General features: G+C 40.7%; 1 protein-coding gene across 3 annotated transcripts in view; it reads right to left on the bottom strand.

The window, feature by feature from the left end:
• The window catches only part of AAGAB (alpha and gamma adaptin binding protein), a 62,084-nt gene that overhangs the window by 27,399 nt on the left and 17,049 nt on the right, over window positions 1-17,636 (bottom strand). For 2 of the 3 annotated variants that reach the window (XM_032417804.1, XM_032417805.1), the window contains exons 2-5: window positions 8,972-9,162; window positions 8,735-8,831; window positions 8,307-8,396; window positions 5,066-5,149 (exon numbers count right to left, since the gene is read on the bottom strand). In XM_032417804.1, the coding sequence (XP_032273695.1) occupies window positions 5,066-5,149; window positions 8,307-8,396; window positions 8,735-8,831; window positions 8,972-9,162 (462 nt within the window). The remainder of the gene's footprint in view (window positions 1-5,065; window positions 5,150-8,306; window positions 8,397-8,734; window positions 8,832-8,971; window positions 9,163-17,636) is intronic. The other variant, XM_032417806.1, reaches the window with a different exon arrangement.

Here is a 17,636-nt window from a genome sequence, read left to right on the forward strand (position 1 = left end):
AGACACTTCTCTGAAGAAGACATACAAATGGCTAACAGACACATGAAAAAATGTTCATCATCATTAGCCATCAGGGAAATTCAAATTAAAACCACATTGAGATACCACCTTACACCAGTTAGAATGGCAAAAATGGACAGGGAAAGAAACAAGTGTTAGAGAAGTTGTGGACAAAGGGGAACCCTCTTACACTGTTCGTGGGAATGCAAGTTGGTAGAGCCACTTTGGAAAACAGTGTGCAGGTTCCTCAAAAAATTAAAAATAGTGCTACCCTATGACCCAGCAATTGCACTACTGGGTATTTACCCCAAAGACACAGATGTAGTGAAAAGAAGGGCCATATGCACCCAATGTTCATAGCAGCAATGTCCACAATAGCCAAACTGTGGAAAGAGCTGAGATGCCCTTCAACAGATGAATGGATAAAGAAGACGTGGTCCATATATACAATGGAATATTACTCAGCCATCAGAAAGGATGAGTACCCAACTTTTACATCAACATGGATGGGACTGGAGGAGATTACGCTAAGTGAAATAAGTCAAGCAGAGAAAGTCAATTATCATATGGTTTCACTTATTTGTGGAACATAAGGAGTAGCATGAAGGACATTAGGAGAAGGAAGGAAAAAATGAAGGGGGGGAAATCAGAGGGAGAGATAAACCATGAGAGACTACGGGCTCTGAGAAACAAACTGAGGGTTTTAGAGGGGAGGGGGGTGGGGGGATGGGTTTGCCTGGTGATGGGTATTAAAGAGGGCGCGTACTGCATGGAGCACTGGGTATTATATGCAAACAATGAATCATGGAACACCACATCAAAAACTAATGATATATTGTATGGTGACTAACATAACATAATAAAATAAAATAAAAAAAAAAAAAAAGACACCCTTAAAAAAAAAAGGCTGTATTATTTCTTTCAGATCTGCAGGTGGATTATGTAATGCAAACACTGGTGACTTCACCATAATACTAGCCCCTAGCAGAAACAGGCGCCGAGGATGGATGAAAGGCCCTGCCCATGATTTCTGCCTTTGCCTCTAGGTGACTCTACACTGGGCAGTCCTGTCTTTTGCCTCCAGCTTTGTAAGTCAGAGGAGTGGCTTGCAAACACCACACAATTTAGGAATGGGAGAAAGCAAGTCCGTCAGGGCTAATACCAATTTCAGAATGCCTGATATACTCCCGTGGATTAGGCATAGACTCTTACAAGTTAGAACTAGATGACAATCATTTATGTCAGTAGTTTCAGCCAGGGCTGCATATTTGAAATCCTAAGGCACTTACAATATACTGCAGCTGCCCCTCTCCTCTGAGAGAAATGCTCTGGGTAAGGTCACGTAGCTGTGAGTGACAGCGTTAGGACTGGAAACTGTCACTTGGTTCTTGAGAGAAATAGCAGTAAAGGAGACATTTCATTACAACATAATAATGTGCAAGGCCACATATTACAGCAGTTAAATGCTATTCTTTTTATTAAAGTCATGGCATCTATGTTCACGAACGAGAAATTTTCTTTACTGGCCCCTATCTTCAAGGGCACGAGATCTAAAATCTTGTGTAAACATTTATTCCTTCACTAAAATAACTGGATGAACTTCCAGTAAAAAAAAAAAAAAAAAAAAAAGAAAGAAAGAAAGAAAAAAGAATACCTCTAATATCCTTCTTTGTCAACCAACTTTTTGATTTAAACAATTTTTTGGTTTAAAAAACTCAGAGCAGTGACGGCTGCACAACAATGTGAATGTACTCAATGCCTTAATGGTTAACAGAGTACATTTTATGCTACGTGTATTTAACCTCCATTTTTTAAAAGAAGAGAAAAACAAAAGAAGAAAAAGAGAAAGGAGTGAGGGTGAAAGAGAAGAAGATCTAGAGGAGGAGATGCCCCAAAACCAAATTTAACCAGTTTGAGCACCTGCTGGCAGACATTCTAGAAAAGCCTGCTGGGAGGAAGGAGCAGTTCCCCAGGTCCTCAGACCACCAGCAAAGCAAGGCTCTGCAAAGAGCACGGGAAGTATGTCACTCTGGAAGAGTAACGTGACCCAGCCCATATCCACACAGAGCTTGGTCTCTAATCTAAGACATGGGCCTACACAAGGACGTCCTTGACGCTGCCTAAGACCTGGGTTGTATCCAAATGTCACAGTATTTCCACATCTAGGGCTCCTCCTAGAGAGAAGATAGTTAAGTTTCCTTCATAGCACATAGTTCAGGATCCTCTTAAACGTTTAATTAAGCTAATGGCAGTATTTTGGGTTTCTGTTAATCGCAAATCAGTGTCCCAACACTGAAGAGAAAAAAAGAAGGTTAGAGACGCTCAGGGCAAAGAGTCAGGAAATATCCACAGTACGCCTCCTTGCTCTGCAATTCTCTTAAGAACACTGTTTAGTGTCTAAAACAAGTAGAACAGCATTTTTTCAGAAAACACCTTTGATCATAATTCCAAAGTAATAAAGTGTGTTCAGTCCTGCCTCTAAATGTATAGCCATAAATGTAAATTGCAAGGCAGTACTTCCTGAATGTATGAACTGACGGGGTGGCGGGGGGCGGGGGGGCAGATTTTTCAAAAACCGATTGAAGCCAAATAAGCTTCCCTGAAAATAGTTCTCATAAATTTCACAGGCACCACTGAATAGAATTTTATTCCAAATTGATCCAGTTTATGTACCATACCTTAAACATATTTTTACAGTGAAGATCATGTACAGCAATACCCATAATAAATGCTCAACAAGGATTTGCTCAATGAATGAATGAGAAGGACCAAGCCTCAATCTGAGTTTGTTTTGGTAACAGGGAGATGACAACATAGGCTAAAATCTAAATCTAGCAGGGCCTTATTTTAACTGCTACTGTAAAAGAATAAAATCTATCTTTGCAATTCAATGCAACAGACACATTAGATTCCCCCTAGAAAGAATAAAGTGGGGGAGAGGAAGGACAGAAGGGAAGAAAAGGGGAAGGAGGAGCTTACAATACCAGAAGGAGCTTCCCCAAGGATGACATGGGTCAGATCTCAGGCAAGCAAAAGGGCCCCAATCTCACTTAACACTCAAGGGCCAACCAAAAACTGAGATGAAGTATTCTACTTCTATAAAATTGATCTTCCACTTGACTCTTTTATCTCAGGGGGGAGATGGGGTAAGCTCAGTGTAAACAGGACTTTTCTCATTCCTTTCTGTAGTGTTTCACCTACCACGGCGTACTTGTTGAGACAGCCAAGTGCTACAAGACAGAAAAAGACCACACAATCGGCAATTCCTAAAGGACTATGTTATGGGATGAACTGTATCCCCCACCAAATTCACAGGTGGAAGTTCTAACTCCCAATACCTCAGCATGTTACCTTATTTGGAAATAGAATGATACCTTATTTGCAGGTATAATTAGTTAAGATGAAGTCACACTGAAGTAGGGTGGGCCCTTAATTCAATATGACTATTGTCCTTTTTTTTTTTTTTTTTAAAGATTTTATTTATTTATTTGTCAGAGAGAGAGAGCACAAGCAGGGGGAGCGGCAGGCAGAGGGAGAAGCAGGCTCCCCGCTGAGCAAGGAGCCCAATGCGGGATTCAATCCCAAGATCCTGGGATCATGACCTGAGCCACCCAGGCGCCCCAGTATGACTACTGTCCTTATACAAAAAAGAAATGTGAACAGACAGGCACATGGGGAGAAGGCCATGTGAAGACTGGAGGTATGCTATCACGAGCCAAAGAACTGCTGGAAGCCAGAAGAGAGAACTAAACAGATCCCTCCCTGGCACCTTCAGAGGGAGCACAGCCCTGCGGACACCTTGATTTCACACACCTGACTTCTAGAGCTTGGAGACAATAACTACCACTTGTCCTTCTAAGCTCCCAGTGTGCAGTACTTTGCTCTCGCAGCCTCATTAAACTGATACCAATAGTAAGGGGCTAACGTGCACCAACCAGCCCACCCCCTTCTCACTGCATCTCAGCTCTGGCTTCCCGTCCCACGGCCACTTGCCACCATGTCAGCTCAGGCCCCACTACCTCACTCTCGGGCTGCTGCCTGGTCTCCCTGACTTTAGGTCTACCTCCACCTGCTTCAACCGCCAAACTCACCTGCACACCACCATGACATTAACCTTTGAAAGATGCCAACTTCTTTGCATCACTCTCTAGGTAAAATAGCTCTAGTGACTCACCAATTCCTATCAGAAAAAGTCGATTCTCCTGCCTAGCATTCAGGCCTCTCTCTTCTAAGCTAGCTCCAACTGCTAAAGTGACCCTGGGACACACCACCATTATTCTTGATGCCATGCTTCCTCCCCTGCTTGTCACTCTCCCCCTTCAACTATCCAAATCTTGACCATCCCATGGACACTACAGCCAAGACCTGCTTTCACCTTGATGTTCTTTCTATATACTCATGCCCACAGCAACGACCACATCTCTGACCTCTATGTGTTTATTACTTGTATCTGTCTTTCTGCACTCATCAAAGACTGCCTTGCATGGTTACCTAGCATGTTAAAAGGGCACACTTTGATTCCATAGCTGGACTATGAGCTCCTTAGGGATAGGGTTCATGTTTTACAATTCTAGAGGTATTTCTCAAAGCCAAAGACAATGCTAGGTTTATTTTTTCTTAAAGATTTTATTTATTTATTTCAGAGAGAGAGAGACAGAGAGTACAAGCATGAGCGGTGGGGGGGGGGGGGGTTGGATAGAGGGAGAAGCAGACTCCTCACTGAGTAGAGAGCCCAATGCAGGACTCAGTCCCAGGACCCCAGGATCATGACCCAAGACGAAGGCAGATGCTTAACTGACTGAGCCATCCAGGCGCCCCATGACAATGCTACGCTTATTATAAGCAAGCACTAAGTTCCTAAATTCTTACTGAATTAACTATTAAACATACATTATAAATTCTTAGAAATGTTACTTTTGGCTCTTCCTTCAGCTAGGAACTTAAAATTGAACAAATCTATAGATTTTATATCAGCCTAATGGTTCCACAGATATACAAATAATTTAAAACCTACAAGGAATGGGAAAAAAAAAATCCTTAGGATTTTTAGTCCCAAGTTACTTACCATTCTTCATCACTACATTGGACCACACATTTGCATTCAAGGCTTGAACGATTCGCTTTACTCCTGTAGATTCTGGGAAGTCATCTAATCAGAGAGGGGAAACAGATATATTATACACACATTTATACACATATACATATATATGTGTATGTATGTATATCCCCCAAGCCATACTTTTAAATAACTGTGACTTAGTTATCTTACGTATTTAGTTGGTACTTCACATTGTAACTTACTTAGTAAAGAAAAAAATAGAGTTCAGAGCTCTTGATAAGTATATCCTAGCAAGTAAAATAATGAAATAAATGCACTTTATAAAAGGTTTCTATGATAAAGTCATCTCTATCACCTCACCGACGGAATCTACTCATATTCTCCTGAAAATGTTAGTTCCTGTTAATTACACAATCCTGGCATAGCATTGGAAACACCAATTCTGGCTATTTATGGAGAATGAGTTTCCTGAAGGCAAGAATGGTCCTCTTGGGGAGCCTGGGTGGCTCAGTCGGTTAAGCGACTGCCTTCGGCTCAGGTCATGATCCCAGAGTCCTGGGATCAAGTCCCGCATCGGGCTCCCTGCTCTGCGGGGAGCCTGCTTCTCCCTCTCCCACTCCCCCTGCTTGTGTTCCCTCTCTCGCTGTGTCTCTCTCTGTCAAATAAATAAATAAAATCTTTAAAAAAAAAAAAAAAAAAAGAATGGTCCTCTTGGTATGCCATAAAATGCTGTAAACGCCCTACTTTCTTCTGGGAATCATAGAATAACAATTATTGTTTAAAACAGGTATTCAGAGAACAATTTCTTGATTAGAGGAAGATAGTTTAAGAGAAGTAAAATTACTACAACCATAGGTGTAGAGACAGGCAAGGGTCATTAAAAATAAAAACCAACAACTTAGTTTGGCTGGGTTAGTATTGGTACTATTTTGCTTCTGGAATTTAACTGATACTACTCAAAATAACAGGGCAGTAATCCCAGTTAGCATACTAATAAGCTGACATTCTTAGTTTGTAGATATGTATATGATGGAAATGAGTGTTATGACTGGATATGGTAAATGATGGCAGAAGTAGTTTTCACGTGGCTGAAGGAGAAAGTCTCCTAAGAGCTTACGGAGCACAATCCACATAGACCCTGTGTCTAGGGGCCTGGCCGGGCACAGAATTAGAAGTCAGAAAATCTGAATTGGAACTCAGGCTCTCTCTCTCTCTCTTTTTTTTTTAGTATTTTATTTATCTTACAGAGAGAGAGAGAGAGCTCGAAGAAGCAGGGGGAGCAGCAGAGGGAGAGGGAGAACTCAGGCTCTATTACTTGTTAGCTATTTGATCAAGGGCAAATCATGTATGCTATTCTCAAAGAAAAGTGGGGCTGACGCCACTCTGCACACACCTCTCCAGAGGAAAGAGGCGCTGGAACTGCCGATTTGCTGATGAAACCGCCCCCTCCAGGCGGGACTCACCGCCTAACACGGTGCCCAAGGGACAGCAGACACTCAGTACTGACTGAGGGGTGGATGGATCATCTGAAGAATATCAACCTACCAACCTAACAGAAATATGGCATGGATTAAACTGGAAATACAAAGATGAGTTTTATCACCATCAATGTTTAAATGAAGAAATAAAAGGCATGTTTACCTGAACTATGAGTGATTCGGTTCTTAAAAGGATAACACTTCAGATGACAGAACCAGAAACCAAAAATATGGTCTGAAATAAAGAGCTAGCACCAGTAAGATGAAATCTAATCCAAACAAGCAGAAAGTCTCATACTGGTGTTAGGATACATGCATACAAAGCTTACAGTTTGTTTTTAAGAATTCTGGGGAGGATTTCATTACTTCATCTAAAGATATGTCAAAATCTATTTTAATATTAAGCGGAATTAATGCAAGAACATTGTTCAGACAAGGAGCAAGGAGATGTGTAGTGGTGTAAGGGAGAAGAAACTACAAAATAAAAACAGATTTAAATAAATGACTCAAATGTGCACTCTGCAGGACAACAGGAAGAAGATAAAATTCTAGTGTCAGAAATAAGCAGTTATGTACATGCTCACATACACAAAACAAGGCCCAAGTTTAGGGGACCTGAAAGATATGGGAAGAGAAATTGTACTTGTTAATTTTCAGTTATTATTAAAAATGTACAAGGAGAAAAATCAGCCTTTTTATCCTCTTCTTCTCTGGCAGGGTTTTATTCCCAAAGGTAACATTTTGGAAAAATTCTAAATAAGCCAGAATATAAAAAGAGATTTCTTAATTCCTTTCTAAAAAAAAAAAAAAAAAATTAGGTTTCATAGAACGATTACTTACACCCTATCTATGTACTTTAATTCAGATTGGTTGTCTCTTAGAATGTCTTTTGCAACAACTGGCATCCTCTCAACGCCACGTCCCTACCGGTCCCCTCACTACAAGCCCAGTGCCTTTCCCATTGCTTCCTCATGGAGCAAGTGACATGTGAACGGTTATGCTGCCCCCACAGTCTGGGAATTTCTAAACAGAAATAATCTCTCCCATCTCTGAAATACCACAGCACCAATATATTTTTTTAAATATTTATGACATTCCACTCGGCAATTCAATTGTTCATATATGTATTTATCTCTTGTACTGGACTATAAGGTTTTGGTGGCCCAAAACCTGTCTTCTCTTGGTAGGTCCCACGGCACCTAGCACAGGTGTATACGGAAGGAAAGAAGCTGAGAAGAGGAGTGGAGGAAGAAACAGAAGGTCCAGAGTATCACAGAAGGCAGTTAAGTGAAGAGCTACCCGGGCGTGGGGGGCATTCTCGGTCTATTTTTGGTTCCACATGTCCAGAGGACATAAAAATAGGGCTGATGTGCCCCTTAAGGTTCCTGGGAATTCAGCCTCAGGATGTGAGAAATTCAAAATAAGGAACATAAACTTTAACTATTTAGTGTATAGATCAAACCCTCTTTTTTTGGCAGCGGACAAAGGATAAGAGATTGAGGAAACAACTAAGATTTAAGGTAGAAATCTTCTACCTTTATCTATAAGAAAAACAAACAATATTTGAAAAGTCCTAACATGTGTGGTAAAGCCAAAAAAATGGATTTGGTTAATAGTAAGACCACACCAACGGGTTTTGCACAAATCTCTTCAAACAGCTGAGGAAAAAAATTTTTTTGAATTTCACTTGGATTCTTCTTCCCTGGATTAAAATACTCCTTCATATCTGAATCCAAACGCCATGTTTCTCCTGACACATAAATACTTACCATCCTCCTCAGGCAACTCTTCCGGACTAAGTTCTACCAATTCAAAACCATGTTTGATACACCATTCTTGAGCTTTTTGTCGGTTTACACCTAATGTGCAAAAGAATCTTCATAAGTAAAAAAATTTTTAAAACAGAATATTGCTGCAATACTCTTCATAAATCTCAGTGTTACCCTTAATGTAAGTTATTCTAAAGGCATCCAAAATAAATATGAAGAAAATGATTTCTCAAACCCAAAGTGTCCATTCTTAAAAAAATAAAGTGTAAATATTGCAAGATTCCAAAGAGAAATAGCTAAAAATACTTCTGTAAAGTAATATAATCACAGGAGACATACTGTTCTAAGTTAAGAAACCAAAAGTATATTCTGTTTACCAAGGGACAGCAATTGTGTATACCAACCATGGTCCCGTCGGCATGCCTTACCATTTTCACACACTCTGTCACAGACCAGGATCATGACCTCAGGTAACCATGCTTCTGCCAATGGAAGCCATGAGGAAACACCATCAAGACCAGATTTCTAGAGGGAGGAAAAACAAACATACAAACAACCAGAAGAAGAGACCGTAAGAGAACTCATGGAAAAGGCTGGGGGAGGGGGAATGGGAAGAAAGTACCAAGTAATTTCTTACTCAAGGTCCCTGGCGAACCAAATCTTACTTGTGTGCTGTCGAAGTAAACCACAAATGCTTGGACAGACTCCGCGATTTCTGCAGTGATGAGAAATTTGTTTGGCACCACACACAGATTGATATCTGCTGAATAGTATTTATTATCAATGGTCCAGGGATAAAACCTCACGGCATCATCAGCAGTCACTTCCACAATAAGATCTTCTGTTCCAAGGATATCTAAACAAAGGACACAATGTTACCATGGAAAGTGCAGCACCGATACACACTGGTCAAGTCTCTCAAAAAGATACCAGACTGGGGTGCCTGGGTGGCTCAGACGGTTGGGCTTCTGACTCTTGGTTTCAGCTCAGGTCATTATCACATGGGTCATGGGGTCAAGTCCCACATCAGGCTCCAAACTCAGCGGGGAGTCTGCTTGAAGGTTCTCTCCCTCTGCCCCTCCTACCACTCGCTCTCTCACTCTTTCAAATTAATGGGTAAATCTTAAAAAAAAAAAAAAAAAAAAAGATACCAGATTAATATGGTGCTTCACCTACTTCTCTTTGTTAAGGATTTCAAAAGGTCTCCCATTTATCAGGGTATTTTCTTTTCAATCATTTGACTGTAAAAGTAATGGTAACATAATTTAACTCATTGGCTTTTGTTTTTTAAGAACACAAAAACGACTGTGACTAGATTAGATAGAAGACAAAACAGTCATGTAACCAAACACCCAGAAAAGAGCAAGAAGAAGAGAACGAATAACAGCTTACATTTATTTTATTGCTTACATACTTCATGTGAGATGGAAGCTTACAAGAATCTTCAAGAATCTGTAACTATTCTGTCCTTATTGCAAGCTACAAGGAAGGTAGCAGTAAGGCTAAGCCATTAATAAAATAAAAGCTACACATCTTCCTTGGGCCAAATGCTTATACATTAATTCAACTAATGATATAAAAGATTGGATACTGAAAATGACCCCAATTCCATTTATATTCAGCCTTGTTCAGATTCTTTGAAAGCCAACTCCAATTTTTGTTTGATAAAGACACTTTTGGCATAATTTAAATACATAATAGCCAAGCAAATTTAATTATTTAGAATATGCCTAAATCTTTCAGAAACCCATGTGCAGCATGGCTATAACTAACAAAATTCTTACAGTAAAAGCCAAGTCAATGAAGAACAAATAGAGATGAGGTCACGGAACCACCGAAGCAGTCTGCTTCCATAATGCCATAAAATATTCAGAAGTGGAAAAACATTAGAAATTGTTCTAACCTAAACTCCCATCTCTCACATCCATACCCACAACCTCCGTTTTACACAGATGTGGAAAGTAAGCTTAGAGAAGTAAAATAACATGCCACTAAAACTGGGTTATTGTAAGAATATATGGCAAAATGGCCACAAACTCCTTCTCGACACAAACGAAGATGAACATAGAAAATATCCCTCCAAATCACAATTAGCAGGACACAGAAAACTAGAAGCTAAACTTTCGATTCCAGAACACGGCCATAGTTTTTGCTCAATAAAAAGATATGGGGAAATTACTTAGTCCAAAAGACTGCTAGGAATAATGTATAATAACATATAAAGTGTGTATGTGACATATGCATGCTTTTCATTGGTAAACTTTGATCATGTGGTTACTAGGAGGAACCAATCTGAAAACAAAACCCTTTTTTTAAATTAAAATAGAAAACTAAATTTAAAATAGATGTAAGACTACATTTGACATATGGTGCATTGTGAAACTAACTTTCTTAAAATTTTTCACCACAACCACAATTGTTACTTTTTAATTACCATGAGATCTGTGCCCATATTTGAAAATCTGAGTTTATCTTGTCTCTTTAAGAAATCAGCAGTTCTTGCTGCTTAATTTCTACCTAAAGTAATCTTTTACTAATTATCAATCAATTCCATAGCAACCAGCTACAATGTCCTTCATGGAGCATCATGACAAGTTCAGGTAGGAAATAAGCAGGAAGAACAGATAAAGTATGACAACCAAAGATTCTGTTTTCATGTAAATGTCTCATAGGAAAAAGAGAAAAAACCCTCCTAGATCAAAGTCTATGTTGCATTCAAAGCTAGTCTTCCAAACTTCAAGCAGGTGGCATAGCAATATGCCGATAAAAGCACATATGGTAGAAGGCAAACTAAACCAAGGGAAGTAGCAAAAAATGTATAAACTGATTTTTTTTTTAAGGGTAGGAGGAGCCACCAGATGAAATCAGTTTTCTTCATTCATGGGTAATTTTTTAAAATAATACAAATTAAATGTTTTTTTTTAAAGTGGAGAAGCACAAGCACAAAGGGTAAAATGTGTTAAGGGGCAAAGTACAGGGAGCACAGGACGAGGACTCCTACCATCATCACAACCAGTTCTTGATATTTCCTAAATTGGTGGTATTGTTAAAAACTGGAAGAAAATTTCAGTTATGCTTTTTTGAAATACTGTCTTCAACGAACATGAAAAAATAAAGTCCATGAAGGTGTCATCTACTTACTAGCTACAATTTAGGATATTTAGATCCATTAAGGGTGGTTGGTTTTATTAATCAATGTGTAGAATACAAGACAACAAACCAATGTGTGTTACTCAGAGCTCTTATAAATTTTATATTGTCTCTGATTTTCAAATGAGGAAGATATTTACTGAACACACAGAAAGAAGCAATTTCTCTTTTCTCTAAACCTAGATGAGAACAGAACCAGTAAGTTGGGAAAACGAATTCCACCTTTTGGTGTTTTTGTAGCTGCGCATGTGTTTTTTTTCTTACTCCTTGTGCTGCCTAGAATAACTTGATAGCTCAATTTACTTATCAGATTCTTTTATTTTTAAAATTTTATGTCTAATCAGAGACTTCCGGCAAGGCTGCATATGGACTTTATTATCACATCTGTGCCATCTCACAACTAGAGAAGAGTAAATGGTCTCATTCTTCTTGTCATCAATATCATAATGTACATTTTAATTTAAAAAATGTAAATGTCTACACTAAATATAGCTTTTCTCGCTCATCTTTTCTATTTGGTTTCAAACGTCTAACACATTTATTCTTTTCCAGATTAAAATAAAATTGCTCAAATGCTTATGCACATGACTAAGAGTTTCTGGAGATCAGCCAGGATTGTTTACTCATTTCACAGATGGGAACACTGAGGGCCAAAAAAAAAAAAAAAGAAGCCACTTGCCTGAAGGAGAAGAGCCTAAAATGAAATTCAGGTCACCAGCATTTCTTCCTTCTACACTAGTGCTCGTGATGTTTAGCATCTGAGCTAGATTACACTCAAGTGTCCAATGGTCACAAGCCAAAACTAACCTATGGGCCTACAGTATCCCCTGCTCTTTTAGGAAAATCAAAAATAACAGCCAGAACAAGGGCACCAGAATATATGAGCCAAAACACAATTAACCCATTCAAAAACTGTGCATGGGTTGGGGGTATTTATATGTCCCAAGCTGAGTCATAGTGATCCTGTACGGGTTTTTTGCCAGACTTCCTAGAAAACCCTACAATGTTCTTTTGCCCTTCTTTGCCCTTTCCTAAGCTGACTTTTGATGTAGTCAAAATGATGCACAAGTAAAATCAAGAGCAGCTTCTCCCTCCTCCTGGTGGATGTTGGCCTGTCTCTGCACTGTTGGCAGCCAGGTGGTGGAGCTGCAATACATCATTTTCTAAGAGACAAATACTAGATGATTAATTGCCAGTCTGTTACCACAAACTTGGTCTCACAGCTTAAAATAGTTAATCTGTAATGTTTTCAGATGAGAAGTTAAATGTCAACCCAGTTCCAGTAGCAAGTATAAACCTTTCCCCCGGTTTTAAGTGCAAGTATAAAGCTCTTTCCCTGTTTGAGAAACTGTTATACGTAGCCATCAATTCTCCAGCAACTCCTATTTATTTCTCACTTCTTTCATGAACTTATTTCCCCGAGAGTCCCACATGGCAAGTGAGTGACAAGAACAATTCAAGAGAGCTGAAGAAAGCTGCATGCCAAGGAAGCATGTCAGTTCAGCAACCCAACCACTCCTCTGTCCTCACGTCCGCTTCGTGCTTCTTCTGTCCGTTGTAATGTTGCCTCCCTCACAGAGTGTAAAACTGGTAAGCAATCACATGGAAGGAGGCATTAGCTTTCTTTAGTTCAGGATCAGTAAGAGGTGATACTCTCCTTGGCATGAATTAGGAAGCAAACTGAAGTTCCAAGGTGAATTCCCAGAACACCGAAAATATCCATTTTCAATCTCTCTCTCTCTCTCTCTCTCTCACACACACACACACACACACACACACACATAATACCCTTACCTTACCCCTCACCTATCCACTCCAACCAAAAAAGACAAAACGAGTCCATTCTATTGTGGTGTGTATGTGTGTGTGCGGGTGTGTGTGTGTGTGTGTGTGTATGTGTGTGTTTTAAGTAGGCTCCACGGGCCCAGTGTAGGGCTTGAACTCACAACCGTGAGATCAAGACCTGAGCTGAGATCAAGAGTCGGCCGCTTAACCGACTGAGGCGGCCCAGGCGCCCCAAAACAAGTCCATTCTAAACGAAGTGCATTGATACTACTTTGGATTATTCCTATCTTCTTCAGTCGTAGAATTAAGGACACTTTTGATACCAGCAGAATTGATGTTCCCCTAACTAATCATGTCATTCTTTGTGAAGAGAAGTCTTCCAGTGGTTAAATCATATTTTCTGTGCCCAGAGGGAAATGAGAGCTGCCACTCCGAATCAAGATGATCCTTCCTTCCGGAGATCAGTACTCGCCCGGTTTTATTCTTTCTCACTGAACTGAAGCTGCCTTTACAGCGAGGTAATCATCACCTCCCACCCGAGATACAAGGGTCTTCCACGGTATCCAGTCTCCTGGGGACCTCCACTCTGTGCTGGCAGTACTAACCGCAACAAAAAAGGCCATAAAACAGAGACAGCTCAGACCTGGGATCAGACAGACCTGCATCTGAACGCTGGCCCTCTTTGAGAACGACAAATTAACCTCTCTGTGTCTCATTTCCTCAGTGGTAAAAGGGGACACACACACACACACACACACACACACACACACTTCTCAAATGGCTTCTTGCAGATTAAATGAAATAGTGCGTGAGAAGGCGCAGGCAGGCACTGGACACAGAGTAGCCCTCAATACCGTCCCATTCCTCCTCCCCACGTCAAGTTTTTGCCTAGGGACAAGAGGCTAGGTCAGAGATGCACTGAGGGGAGCTGGTAAGAGAAAGTGGAATTAGGAAATCGCCACCTCCTTAAGCTGCTCGGGCCCCTCCCTTCCCAAAACAGGCCTTCTCAAATGTTTCTTTTCCATTGTTAAGGCACAGACTGAAACAGAAGAGAGAGCAATTAGGAAAATTATAGGAGGCAGTAGAGTCTGACGTCAGCTGAAGGGGAAAGTAGCCATTATGAAAGAAAAGAAATGAGTAAAATGTGATTTAGGAAAAAAATATGAAAGCCAGAGTTTTCCTTAGCCAGCAAGGAAAGGCAGAGAGAGACCTTTAAAAATCATAATGGGGGGAGGCGGAGCAAGATGGCGGAGGAGTAGGAGACCTGGATTTCGTCTCCTCTCAGGAATTCAGCTGGATAGGGATCAAACCATTCTGAACACCTACAAACTCAACAGGAGATCGAAGAAAAGAATAGCAACAACTCTCTGAACAGAAAAGCGACCACTTTCTGGAAGGTAGGACGTGCGGAGAAGTGAATCCGAGGCGATATTCGGGAGGATAGACGGCGGGGGAGGGGCCTCCGTCGGCCGCTTCTGGCAAGTGACAGAGCCGCGGAGCACAAAATCGGAACTTTTAGAAGCCTGCTCCACTGAGGGACGTCACTCCGGTGGCTAAGCGGGGGGTGGAAACCTCGTGGGACAGTGTGGTCTCAGGACCCTCGGGGTCACAGAAAGACGGGGGGTGCCTGAGTGCGGCAGAGCTCCCAGGGATCGGAGCAGGGAAGCCGGCTGCACAGACGGAGCCCAGGCGCGGGCTCTCAGCTCGGGGTTGCTATAAACCGTGATCCGCGGCACAGTCGGGCCACTGCTCCTCCAGCAGGGACCCAACAAGCGGCAGATCCGGGGAGACTCACCTTCTTCCCCCAGGAGGAGAGGTGCGGGAGCGCACCGCGGGGATCTGCTGGGTTTGGAGACTCCACCCGGGGTCGGGTGCCAGAGACAGAAACGCGCGGTCACAGGCCGGGTGAGCGCAGAGTGTGGCCGGAGACCGGGGAGACGGGAGTGACTGACTGCTTTTCTCTGGGGGCTCGCTGAGGAGCGGGACCCCGAGTTCTCGGCTCCTCCGGGGCAGAGACTGGGAGGCCGCCATTTTCACTCTCCGCCTCCAAAGCTGTACGGAAAGCTTGCAGGGAACAAAAGCTCCCGAGAGCAAACCCGAGCAGATTACTTAACCCGGACCAGCAAGGGCGGGGCAATTCCGCCTCCGGCAAAGACATTTGGGAACCACGGCAACAGGCCCCTCCCCCAGAAGATCAGCGAGAACAGCCAGCCAAGACCAGGTTCACCGATCAGTGAGAACGGCAGAACTCCAGTGCTAGGGGAATACTGCACATAGAATTCATGGCTTTTTTTACCATGATTCTTTAGTCTTTCAAAGTAAATTATTTTTTTTAACTGTCTTTTTTTCTTTTTTTCTTTTTTTTTGAATTTTTCTTTTTCCCTTTTTCAACCAACATCTTATCAATCCCTTTTTAAAAAAAAAAAACACATTTTTATTTTTCATTTTTAAAGTCATATTCTATCCCTTCATAGTAGTTACCCGTATTTTTGGCATATATATATAAGTTGTTCTCTCTTTAAAATCTTGAGATAGTTTCTTCTAACAGATCAAAATATACTCTAAATCTCTAGTGTATGGTTTTTTTCTACTCCCCTGCCTGATCACATTCTCTCCCTTTTTTCTTTCTTTCTTTTTTTTTTTAATCCTCTTCTTTCTTTTTTCAAACAACTTATCAAATCCTTTTTTAAAATTTTTTATAATTTCCATCTTTACAGTCATATTCCATCCCTTCATCATATCAACCCTTATTTTTGTACATATATAAGTTTTTCTTTCTTTAAAATTTTGGGAGGGACTTTCTTTTAACAGACCAAAATACACCCAAAATCTAGTGTGTGGCACTGATCTATAATCCAGCCTGATCATATTTGATCACATTCTGTTTTTGTTTTGTTTTGTTTTGTTCTGCTTTTGTTTGTTTTTATCTTTATCTTTTTCTTTTTTCTTTTTTTCTTTCCTTTTCTTTTTTCTCTCTTTCCCTTTCTTTTCCCACTGCTTCAGGTCTTTTCTGATTTGTTTAGAGTATATTTTCTGGGGACGTTGTTACCCTGCTAGCATTTTGTTCTCTCATTAATCTATTCTCCTCTGCACAAAATGACAAGATGGAAGAAATCACCTCAACAAAAAGAACAAGAGGTAGTACCGACTGCCAGGGACCTACTCAATACGGACATTAGTACGATGTCAGATCTAAAGTTCAGAATCATCACTTTAAAGATACTAGCTGGGCTTGAAAAAAACATGGAAGTTATTAGAGAAACCCTTTCTGGAGAAGTAAAAGAACTAAAATCGAACCAAGTAGAAATCAAAAAGGCTATTAATGAGGTGCAAATATGGGGGCGCTAACTGCTAGGATAAATGAGGCAGAAGAAAGAATCAGTGAGATAGAAGACCAAATGATGGAAAATAAAGAAGCTGAGAAAAAGAGAGATAAACAACTACTGGACCACGAGGGCAGAATTCGAGAGATAAACGATACCATAAGACGAAACAACATTAGAATAATTGGGATCCCAGAAGAAGAAGAAAGAGAGAGAGGTGCAGAAGGTATAATGGAGCAAATTATAGCAGAGAACTTCCCTAATTTGGGGAAGGAAACAGGCATCAAAATCCAGGAAGCACAGAGAACCCCTCTCAAAATCAATAAAAATAGGTCAACACCCCGACATCTAATAGTAAAACTTACGAGTCTCAGAGACAAAGAGAAAATCCTGAAAGCAGCTCGGGAGAAGAGATATGTAACCTACAATGGTAGAAACATTAGATTGGCAACAGACTTATCCACAGACACCTGGCAGGCCAGAAAGGACTGGCAGGACATATTCAGAGCACTAAATGAGAAAAATATGCAGCCAAGAATACTATATCCAGCTAGGCTGTCATTGAAAATTGAAGGAGAGATAAAAAGCTTCCAGGACAAACAAAAACTAAAGGAATTTGCAAACACAAAACCAGCCCTACAAGAAATATTGAAAGGGGTCCTCTAAGCAAAGAGAGAGCCTAAAAGCAACATAGACCAGAAAGGAACACAAACAATATACAGTAACAGTCACTTTACAGGCAATACAATGGCACTAAATTCCTATCTTTCAATAGTTACCCTGAATGTAAATGGGCTAAATGCCCAATCAAAAGACACAGGCTATCAGATTGGATTAAAAAACAAGACCCATCGATATGCTGTCTGGAAGAGACTCATTTTAGACCCAAAGACACCCCCAGATTGAAAGTGAGGGGGTGGAAAACCATTTACCATGCTAATGGACACCAAAAGAAAGCTGGGGTGGCAATCCTTATATCTGACAAATTAGATTTTAAACCAAAGACTGTAATAAGAGATGAGGAAGGACACTATATCATACTTAAAGGGTCTATCCAACAAGAAGATCTAAC

The sequence above is a fragment of the Phoca vitulina genome, unplaced genomic scaffold (genome assembly GCF_004348235.1).
Source record: "Phoca vitulina isolate PV1807 unplaced genomic scaffold, GSC_HSeal_1.0 scaffold20, whole genome shotgun sequence".
NCBI classification, from domain to species: Eukaryota; Metazoa; Chordata; class Mammalia; order Carnivora; family Phocidae; genus Phoca; species Phoca vitulina.